Source organism: Mytilus trossulus, chromosome 1 (genome assembly GCF_036588685.1).
Source record: "Mytilus trossulus isolate FHL-02 chromosome 1, PNRI_Mtr1.1.1.hap1, whole genome shotgun sequence".
Taxonomy (NCBI): Eukaryota; Metazoa; Mollusca; class Bivalvia; order Mytilida; family Mytilidae; genus Mytilus; species Mytilus trossulus.
Genome location: NC_086373.1, coordinates 87,738,377 through 87,750,455, shown reverse-complemented (window position 1 = coordinate 87,750,455; position 12,079 = coordinate 87,738,377). Strand labels below are relative to the sequence as shown.

At 31.9% G+C, this 12,079-nt stretch overlaps 1 protein-coding gene across 2 annotated transcripts; it reads left to right on the top strand.

Moving 5' to 3' along the window:
- The first annotated feature begins 1,517 nt into the window (after positions 1-1,517).
- LOC134710896 (uncharacterized) lies at positions 1,518-9,741 on the top strand. Of its 2 annotated transcripts, none has more exons than XM_063571318.1 (4): positions 1,518-1,664; positions 6,004-6,202; positions 6,808-6,944; positions 8,623-9,741. In XM_063571318.1, exons 1-4 carry the CDS (start codon positions 1,610-1,612, stop codon positions 8,736-8,738), a joined length of 507 nt encoding a protein of 168 aa, XP_063427388.1. In that variant the 5' UTR covers positions 1,518-1,609; the 3' UTR covers positions 8,739-9,741. The 2 variants fall into 2 exon arrangements, with proteins under 2 accessions (XP_063427388.1, XP_063427378.1); XM_063571308.1 differs by lacking the exon at positions 1,518-1,664 and adding an exon at positions 4,880-5,047.
- The last annotated feature ends 2,338 nt before the right edge of the window (positions 9,742-12,079 follow it).

Here is a 12,079-nt window from a genome sequence, read left to right as displayed (position 1 = left end):
ATTCTAAGGTATACTAAAGTTTACTCTTATCAGATTAGGTCAAAGAACACAATCAACAAGACAAAAAAAAACCACTCAAGAAACTAACAGAAAAATGGGCTGACAAACTGTTTTTAGCTTCTACTAGTATTACATTGACGAATTCATAATAGTTTTGAAAGTACAGGGAATGTTGATATGATATTTTCTTATTTTCAATCTTTTACTGAAATAAAGATAATTAAAGAAAAATTTGTAGTTGCTATTCGTATTTAAATTAATTCACAAATCCTCTAAATAATATAAAAAAAAATCTTCTTCTTTTGTTTTGTTCGTATAACCTTTTTTACAATCATCTGTGTTGTGTTGTAATAGTTTTTGTAGTACAATTTAAAATTAATATCATTGTTTGCACAACGGTTTATCAGAGTACACAAATTACCTTAACAATATTTGCTAAATATCACCTTATAATATCTACTGTAGAATCTACTATACACTTAAAATTTGACAAGCATGTGACATTTAATGACAACTTCAAGTTTGCTGATTATGATAGTACTGTGATATACCTTGATGATTTTTCAAAACAATATCTTGGTATTTTATAATTTGCTTAATCATGATAGCTTGGACATTTTAAAATACTCACATTCGAAACAAAAATAAACAATGAATTGTTTAATATAAGGTATAAAGATTAGATACTTATAAGGTCAAGAGCCATGGAGTTCATCTTTTAAATCTTTATATAAATAATGATAGGAAATTCAATACGATATTCGACAAACATATATTTCTGGTTTTAGCGCAATGAAAGGCATTTTCTTTTTATCTAATTTGATGTACATTTAGGATTCATTTCTCAATGAGATAAAAACAAGAAAAGTCTTTTAAAGGGGTATATTGTTGATACCCCCTTAATTTTCGTTTTAATTAAACCAAATCAATCATTCTATAACAGTATTGTTAGATTTGATTTGATGTGATGGTATGGTATGATGGTTTTCAGATTCATTCGATGGAAGGTCGGTCATCGAATTGAAATTAGCTCGAGATCTAAAAATTACTATAAAAAGTTCGAACAAGAACACTAAATTTTCGAAGTCAAAGGGCCTATTCCATAAAAATCCTGAAAACTATCGGATTTCAGAAAATCAGATTAAAGGAAAGACGAAATGGCGATATTACAAGAAGTTCCTACCACTCAAGTTATTTCTATTTGAAACCGTGACATGTTTTATTATGAAGAGCATACAACATTGATTAAAAAAAAGTCACGAAATATTTATCGTATAGTTATTTATTACGATCTTAAAAAAGATATATTAACTTTTCGAGTTGACTATAAATCTATAAAATACAAATTATCCATATTTTCACATTTTTTTAAAAGGTAGGTCATATAAATATCCCATTTCCTTTTCCAAGAAAATTACACAAAGTTGTGCACACGACAAGATCGGCTTTCGTCAGAAAATGCGAAGTCACTTAATCCATTATAAACACTATCTTTTAAATAAGAAAACAGGAAATACGGTTTTGGACTTCCCTTAATAACATAATTTTTCCAAAGAAATATTTGGGCTTGCCGGAAATAAAACTACATTTTTTAAAGAATAGTGATAAAATGTTGAACGGCATCTGTACAGAGTCGACATGTATAATTGTTTTATTTTTCACAGGTATGTCATATATTGTAAAGTAGACTGAGATGGAGAGTTGTCTCATTGGCACTCACACCACATCTTCCTATATCTATGAGGTACAGTTTATTTGTATGTTGATTGGTCAAACAAAGCACGCTCTTTTTTTTTTTTTTTAATTATTTAGCTTATAGCTATCGTTTTCGTCCTGAACAGTCATGAAATATTTGCCACTGGACGTCAAGGAACCAACTATCAATCATCCATCGTTTAGATAACTATAAATCCTATAAACATACATAAAACCGATTTTTTTTTAGTGTATCGATGTAACGTCGGCCTATATACAATTATTTTTAAAAATGTGTGAATAAATGGGTTTACTGTGAAATATTGTGGTCTGATCCTTGACTCGTGTCTATGGAAATTATTTGACCACAGCCCTCAGTCATCGTCCATTGACAAACTATAAAAGAGGGGCGAAACATACGAAAGAGACATTTAAACTCACATATCAAAAATAAACTGACAACTTCATTGCCAAAAAAGAAAAAAAAAGAAACGAAAAATAGACAAATAATACCACACAAGACAAAACACTGAATACTAAAGACTAAGCAACACGAACCCCACCGAAAACTGATCTGATGCAGGTGATCTAAAAGGGTAAGCAAATTCTGCTCCACATGTGGCACCCGTCGTGTTAAACATGATATTACAAACCCGATAAATAGTCTAACTCGGTAGGCCCTATACGTGAAAAAGGAACGGGATTGTGGTTATGATAAACGACCTAATATCGCATGTGAAACGGATAGTCCATAACGGTCAATCAACTCGTTATGGCGTCAGTAAAATTTACAAAGGATTGATTTCCACTTCACCATTTGGAGCTCTTGGTTTAATAGCTTTCTTACGAGCAGAAATCCTCTATCAAGGAAATCATGATAGTAAATACAAGCTTGGCAATATCCGGGCTTATTAATTTCCTTCAGCTGACCCCTTAAGAATATGTATACTAGTATAGTGATGATAAACGTCATACTAAATTCCGAATTATACACAAGAAACTAAAATTTAAAATCATACAAGACTGGCTAAGGCCAGAGGCTCCTGACTTGGGACAGGCGCAAAATTGCAGTGGGGTTAAACATGTTTATGAGATCCCAACCCTCCCCCTATACCTCTAGTCAATGTAGAAAAGTAAACGCATAACAATACGCACATTAAAATTCAGTTCAAGAGAAGTAAGAGTCCGATTTCAGATGTAACAAAAGAAAATAAATTAAATAAATAACATCAGACTACTAGCAGTTAACTGACATGCAAGCTCCAGACCTCAATTAAACTGATTGAAAGAGTATGTCTTCATCATTTGAATATCAGGCACAATCCATCCCGTTAGGGGTTAAGTGTCATACTATCATAAAATATACGAGAAAAACTTAACCCGTGTCATGCCAACAACTGTTTTTTTTTTTTAATAAATGTGTTTAGTTACGATGCAAAGACCCTATTTATAAGTGAATCAATATTAAAGCCAAAATATGCAATCTTTAATGACAAGTTGACAACAGTATCGTAACTATATCCCTTCTTAATAAGTCTGTTTAAAGGTTTTGTAAGCTTTTGAAGGTGTGATACCACCAAATCATGGTACGTCACATCCGGTTGTATACGAAAGTAGGCCTAAAAAAATATTCCCTTGAATATGACAGTTGTAGAAAATTAACCCTGCATGTCAATGCACTTAAATTTTTCTGAGTCTAGAATATGTATGTTGGATGTCTGAAAGCACCATTCTTTTTTTCTTTGATGGTCTTATAAAATATTTTGGAACGTTAAGGTTACATAGTTACCAAAGCAGGTAACCAGTAGATAACAGTGTAAAAATTGGGTTGTTTACTTCCGGTGATGATTATTTTCTTATATGCAATGAAATGTAGTGTGAAATTTTCACTGTATCACTGGAAAGGATTAAACTTTACACATGCAAAGTATTTCTTTGGTTGAAATAAAGGTAATTACTGTTAATTTTTTTTTAAAGTGCCAATTTAACAAAGACTAATAGGGAAAAATCAATGGTGGTATTACACCTGAAGTAAATACTGACATTTTTTGTGCTTTTTAAAGAATATTACCATTAAAGATTGGATGTGAAATACATGAAAGTATAAGATGTCTGCAGGTTGAGGTATATTTACGAATTATTTCCTTATACTGATCATAAAATTTAGTAAATGTTTTGACTAGTTTGTGATATCGTAAACCCTGGTGTAATAATTTTTCAGTATCAATACATAAATTTCTCTCGCTAAAATCTAATACGTTGTTACATACACGAGCGAAATGAAAAATGAACTCTTTTATCATAATTTTTTGTATCAAGGTTCCCGTTAATGAAATAGATATCAAGATCGAGGAAAGGGCAGTGGTCATTGTTAGTATTAGCTTCATTTAAAGCAAGTTCAACAGGATAAATTTCTTTAGTATACATACTGAAATCGTCATTATTGAGAACCAATATATCATTCAAATATCTAAAAGTATTGTTAAATTTTGTTATCAAATGTTGATTTTGATGGGTCGTTTCTAATTTTATTCATAAATTGTAACTCATAACAATACAAAAATAGGTCCGCAATAAGTGGTGCACAGTTAGTCCCCATTGGAATTCCAATAACTTGTCGATATACGAAATCTCCAAAGCGACCAAAGATGTTATCAAGTATTTTTATTTCCAATCCAGTCTCTGAAAAAAAAGTGTTATGATATTTGTACACAAAATTTTGGCATTGTTTTTGGTATTTTTTTTAGATTTTGGGTATTTTTTGGGGGTGGGGGAGGAGGTTCCGGTATGTCTATTCGCCATATGTTTGGTATTGTCTGTAGTTTGATTTTACACTCGCTCGTCTTTTTTATCCATGATTTGTAACGTTTCCGTATTTGCAACTCATTTCCGATTTCTGGATTTCCTATTCAGGCATCATCTTACATTTACATTGCTTTTATGTTTGAATTCGATATTCCAGAGATTTACTGCTGATAACTAGTACTTATTATATAAACAGGTGTTTTTATCAAACTGAGTCACTTTGCGTGTGGTAAATACATTTGTTTGTCTTGACAAATTTGATAGAAGCGATACACTGATATACCCCTAACGAATCAAATGGGACTCGTTGAATTCATAAGTTATTTATTCTTCTAATACTATTTTGACAATAAGGCTTCAGTATTTAATACACATGAAAGAAACACAAATATATTTAAATGTCTTATTGAATTTATAATTGTATTGGTGAGATCAATGCATTTTAATTTAAAAATTGTATAATTAAAAAGAAATAACGATATGCTTAAGGTTAAAAGCATGACTGGCTGCAAACTTTTTGAGAGACGATTTGCTTATATTTTATTTGGTAAGTAAATTTCCAAACTTTCCTTAAATAATGTATGAATGATTTTTAACTGGTAGAATTGAAATCCGCTAGAATTAAATAATTTCCTTTCGCGTATTTTTCTTTCGATTTAATAAAAAAAAATTGCATGTAACTATGTAATTTCACATTTTTCTGGATGTAGACAAATCCCTGGCTTTCTGCTCTTTGTATACATATGTGAAACTGTTATAACAAGTATTTTGATGTGTTAAACCAAGGAGATATGTCGTATCTAGCTCCAGGGGAAAGCTAGTGATCTTATTGTTACATGTGGTACATAATGGCAATCTATATGATAATGGACTCTGCGATTTTATTGTAGATCTTTGCACAAGCATTTAGACTAAATACGATTTACTCAAACTTGTAACAAAGTATAGTTCTTAATCATGTTATTATCTTAAATATAATCTCAATACAAAAACTCTTATTGAATTATAAATGATATAACGTTTCGATTTGACCCTTTAAAAAGAATAATACACATATTTTGCTAAAATGAAAAGCTGTCTGAATGATTTTGATTGAATCTTACATTGTTAAGGACTTTTAAAATAAAGTTAATCTCTTCAGTCATTTCACTTTTAAAATATTTTTTGTATATTCACTAGATTCTAGAATAAACTAATCATAGATACCAGGATTTAAATTGTTTTTGGCAAACACGCGCTTCGTCTACAACAGACTCATCAAGGACACTCGAATATGAATATCAAAAAGGGGAAAAAATCAAAGTTTTGTAAAATTGAATTATAGTTTTGAACCTACCAATGATAATTCATGTCAACACAGAAGTGTTACAATCGGCATTGCTTAGTGGTCTACGACATATTTCAATAAGATTCAAAGCTTTAGATAAAGCTCGTTTACTTCCTGCTCTGTCCGACGACTTTTTTTTTATTCGTATTAAAAATACTAAAAAAATCTTATTTCAGATTTAATACTTATCAAATATACGTTTGCTGGAGAAGTATGTACGTATACATATATGGACATCAACACCAGAGAAAGATTTGCAAACCGCTATTGTACCACAGGCTGCTGTGGGAGTTATGGAGGTTTCATCTGTTGTGTGAGGGATACATACTACAAGTATTTAAGAGATGGAAGACGACAACCAGCTGGTAGAAATTTGTATGTTAATATTTTTATATCAGTTCAATCTGGAGATTATAAGATAACGGGAGTAAAGAAAAATGATATTTATTATGAAGACATATTCATTACCTTTTGAGAGTCTCATTTATTAATTATTTTCACTTTTGTGCTCACTTATTGTCTGTGTTTTAAGGGCAAACTATTCCATTTATCTTGTATTTGTCTAAGTTATACAGTTTGTAATTTCTTTTTATATCGAATGGTCGTCCCCTAACATCTTTCTATACAACCGTATGATAATTATAAAATAAACTTGTTTAAAAAAGGTTGAATAATGCTTAAAGTATGAATTCGAAATAATTAATACGTTCATTTCATAGTTCTGGTATTTTCACGTAGGTGGTAATGTTCTATTTGTTTAAAAATTTCGACGCAATAAGATTGATTAATCTCATAAAGACGGAATAATCTACTATTTTTAGCTACGCATTTAACCTGGAACAAATACTGAACTCCATGTACTAAGTCCATACATTCGTACAACAGTATAATAGGTTAAGAGTATGAATATATGTTTATATTAGCATGAAAAGAGTGTATTAAATGATATGTTTAACGATACTTTTTTCTCGCTTCTTCAGATCTATAGAAGCTATAGCTGCCATTGTGACTGGTAGTGTTGTTGGATTATTGGTTTTCATTGGAATTGGAGTGGTGTTATATATAGAATACACAAGAAGAATAATATGTGTCAAACGTAAGAAAGTGGAAAATACGAGTGAGTAATTTCTGTAACCTTCCATCAATGATACAGTGAAACTATATAACCACAGCTTTTTAGTTCTGTCTGTGATAAGAAACATGGGATTCATGACACTGACAGTCAGAAAGCAACACAGGGGACAAAAAATATCCGACACTGTCTTTTACTATACATGCAGTATCTATTTTCTAGCTTAGTCGTCGTGTTAATGCCGCAATCCTTAGAAAATTAACACTTTTCAACTACCAAAATCATTCTTATCAACACCAAAACTTTTCTCTCCCTTTTTAATCAATTAATAGTCTTTGTGGTTGTCGATTATTACTCTATTTCAATTTCGTTTTTCGATATTTTTTTTTACATTAACAGTTATTTTTCCCGTTCGAATGGTTATACATGTATCATGTCGGGTCATTTCAAAGCTTGCTTTGCGGTTTAGGATTTGCTCGTTGTTTGAGACTGTTGGGTGATCTTTAAATGCTATCCTCTACATCATTTTATGACTGGTTGAAATTTATATATTAATCATATCACTTCACCTTATTTCTATATTTTTAGCTGTATCTGTATGTGACATACTGCAGGATGCGGAAGGAGAGCTGGTTGGTTAGTCCAAAATGTATCGTTTTAGGAAAAAGGAGTTCTTTCTGATGTCTGATTTGCGGGCTATCAATTCGAATGATCTGCTATTTCGATGATTTGAGTGTATTGAAAATCTTTTAGTCTTTTGCCTTGACTTGGCGTTTTCTATTGACTTCTGGTAGGTAGTTAGATGGTTCAATAGCCGGCACCAATCCCTCAATCACTTTGTAGAATATAGTCAACCTCTGATGTTACCCCGTTCTTGGAGAGGTGGTAGTTCTTGCTTTGAAAGCATATTTGTTACACATCCTGTTTCCCTAGATTTGAAATCGTTCAGGATGAAACGTGCACCTCTTTTCTGTATGCTTTCTATTTTTTCTATTTCCCTGGTGGTGAATCGGTCCCAAATGTCATCACCTTATTCTAGTACAGACCAAACAATGGCTAGGTGATAAGCTTTTTTGCACTCTTGTGGGCACTGGCGTAAGTTTCTTCTCACGTTTTATATAAAAATGGTATTTCTTTTTTTTGCATATAACAAAATTTTGTTTTTTACCCTTCTAGTCTTATAGAAGTGGTATATCAATATTTATTTTTTTGAAAAACAAAAAAGTTATCTTTTGCTTACCTCTTTTACTATCCACAAAATCTCAAAAAACTGGATGTAAGCAATTATAGGCAACCGTACTTCCTTAAACTATGAGAAAACCCATACCGTATTTAAAGTTGGATATAAATGGCCCCGACATAAAAACAATCGAGGAAACGTTTTCATATAGATACTCCATGTCCTGCAATTAATTTAGTGTTTGGTATATACCGTGTGATCTGTTCAATATACTATATGTTTTTGTTTATATATGTATGTGTTCTACGTGTCGTGGATGTGTAGGCTGTGTCGTTTGTCAATTTCTACATGTGTTATGCTCTTCAACTTCGTACTTTTTTTGGCATTTTTAACTTTTTGGGATTCGAGCGTCACTGATGAGTCCTTTATAGACGAAACGCGCGTCTGGCGTATATACAAAGTTTAGTCCTGGTACCTATGATGAGTTTATATAATGAACATCAGCACATATATAAATGACAGAAGTGTTTTCAATTTTTACAGATTCTACAAAGAAGCTATTGGTGGAAAAAGAAAATCAGGTTGAAAGAATATTGGTTGTTGAAAGAAACCAAGATGAAATGAATAGAAACAAATACATTGAAACTCACGATTTATGATGATAATGTTAGATAGAAAGGATATTATTATAAAACTATGAATTCACAACCACATGTTATGAATGGATGGACAATTCCAGAACCAAGACTGAGTAATGGAGAGTTGATGTGGTACCCGAGTAAACCAATCGATCCTGTAAAGCTACAATACAAACAACATCTTTATCAGTGTATTGTTTTGTCATCTCAACTGTATGTTTCCACTAGAGACAAATCTAGTCCACGATACATATTTGTTATGTTAAAGTATATATTCAGAGACAAGTGCCTTTGGTCTGGTCGACTGTGTAATATCATAGAATATTAATGCATTTTTTTTCTTCATTCGTATTAAAAAAATCTAGCATACATGCACTAAAATTTATCAAATGATCTCAACAAAAGCCCATACGTACCATGCACTGACCAATATTTACTGTTGAACGACTATTGTCGTGTCCGTTGAAGTCATATACCATTATGTATTGCTCATATAGTACTTTGTTGTGTGTTTTCGTTGAAAAAGTTGCTTCTCACATGTTTTATGATTATAGTTGAAACTATGATGTTATGTATCTTACCTGACAAGGCCTCATGGTTCGTTGATAGAAATACATACTATTGTCTATATAGGTCTGTTCAATTTATTATCAACTTGTCATCTGGCGAGTTTGACGTATTATGTATTGTATAGACACTCGTTTACTGTAGTAAAGTACATATGTTGCTTCTCTAGATGACTTATATTTTGTTTTTGTCGTTAGCTTGTTGTGTCAAGGACTATACCGCCATCTCCATATATATTAGTAAATGTAGATGATTGAAATGTTTACCCATGTGTGCCCCGAAATTAAAAAAAAAATCCAATACTTTAGATTAAAAATGATATATTTGACACCAAGTTGTTTGAAATAAGGCATGATAGTAGGCAGAATGCACAATTATTCAAAAATTAGATTTCAAGTATCGTTTTGCATTTATAATGGATTATAAAATGAGGTATCAAAAATCATATGGAATTTACCCAAATTTAAAAAAAAAAAAAATAGCTATTAAACAATTTTATTTTGTTTCATTTAAAGTGTAAACTAGTCGTTTTCCTTATTTTTATTAACTATGTATTTACGTTGTATCAAATGTCAAATTTATTCGTTCATTGTGTGTTAACTTGTGTTACTACGGTTTTTGTTTCTACGTTTTTTGATTGAGTTTAAATAAGCCATTCATCTTTCTATGTTATGATGTTATACTATTGTTTCAAAAAGGTTTGGAACCATTAAAACGTAAAATCCAGCTGCAATTGTTCATCATAAGGCCCCTCATGACAAAATGTAAAACTATTAAAAACAGGAAAAAATAGATTAATAAAAAAACAACAAAGACAGACACCAAATACTGAAATACAGGCTCCCGAATTTAGGACGGAACACAGAATACAATGGGGATAAACATATTTCTGAGCCATCAACTCTTTATCATGAGACGATGAACATAATTACTATACTATATATAAAAATATTAATTTTCGCGAACCATTTAGGTCACGGAAATTCCAAAATATGGCATCAGTAAGGAGAGTTGTGCAAGTAATGTGAATACACAGAACCCCCATCCAAATTATCTTTAGCTAAAAGTATTCATCATTTTCTATTTTATATGTACTAACAACATTCCATTTTTCTATAATTTCGATTAAAATATTCCAAAATCTGAGTTATACCCGCAATAAAAATAGATGGCCTCAATGATTTAAACGCAACGCAAAAAATTCCATTGACCCTGAATTCAACGGATCGTCACCATCAACAAAATGTTTACCGTTATCTTTGTGAAATTTCAGTTATATAGTTCTTTAAATAGAGAAATTTTGGTAAGTATTACTTATTAATGTTAAGGTTCTACTGATGTGCTTCTCTAGACCTTTTTGACGGTCCGTTTTATCCCATTTATCTCAATATTATCTCCGATGACAGTAATGTCAACCCGACCTATTCGTGTCAAAAGTGAAATTCGCATCGATTTATTGAACTAATTTCTTCTTAAACTGTGCATGCATTATTTCTGTATTATATGATAACCAATCACATTCACGTTGCATGTTTGCATGAAAATGGTCATGTATTAGTGAATTGTAAGGGCGATGCAACTTGAGGTCAGTGCGCGATCACGTGACATTATTATTTGTAAACAAATTTAAAACATGCTCCCCGCGTAACACGTGTCTGAATTATCATTTCAAAGTGTTATGAATCTTTCAATCACTATTTTATGATATATTTCTAGGTTTGCATATCAGTAGTCAAAGTGAATTAAACGTAGTTCTTAGTTGTGTTTTTTTTAATATAGAATTAGAAAGTAAATCTACATAAGGGGGTCTCATTTGGGGGGGGGGGGGGGGGGGGGGGTTCTGATCCCAGATCCCACTTACTGTTTTGTCAGATTCCCATATCCCGCTTACACTATGTACATGAGCAATTTTCATTTTTTTTGTCATTTCCGGGGTCCTGCAGAACCCCATTTCCCGTTTTCACGATAGACCTCATTTCCCGTTTTCATGACACAATAATTTGACTTTCACGTTTCACGCTTACAAAAAATTGTCAATATTGGTCACGCTTAGACCCAATGAGACCCACACACTAGTCAGTATTTAACTTCACCCAAAAAGATGACTCAACTTCCCTCTATATTTAAAACCTGCATACTAATTTAAACAGCATTTGCTCCCCTTGAACACTATTTGGCCCCTTCCGTGTCATTTCCCTTTAAATTTGCTGAAAAGTCATACTTTAAGTCCATTTATAGTAACGGCTAATATTTGATTTTTCCATCTTAATTTCAATTTTCATATTGAACACATTTGACCATTCAATATGAGTTCCCATGTATTTTTGTCATATATGAAGGAGGTTTTAGGTCATGTTTTCCTAAACATCTTATTGCTATTTGTCTGTCTGGATTGTTAAAACCACAAAATCAAATATTGATGAATATGCAAGTTTTCAACAATCCCGGAACATTAACAAAGATGTGTGTGAGAGGGTGAAAATTACCCTTCTGATGTACTGATATTTTTAGCACCCCAAGTGAGAATCTAACTCAGGACTTTCAGCACTGTAGCCATCGGTCTTAACCACAAGATCACGAACTCACATTTGATGAACTAATTTCTTCTATATTAACTGTACGTGCATAAATTCTGTATTATTTGATAACCAATCACATTCACGTTGCATGATTGCATGATAATGGGTTCTGTATGAGTGAACTGTAGTGTATTGCAAAATTAATGCAAATTGTGACGTCAGTGCGCCTTCACGTGACATAATTATTTGTAACCAAACCGGCTTCTCATGTAATGT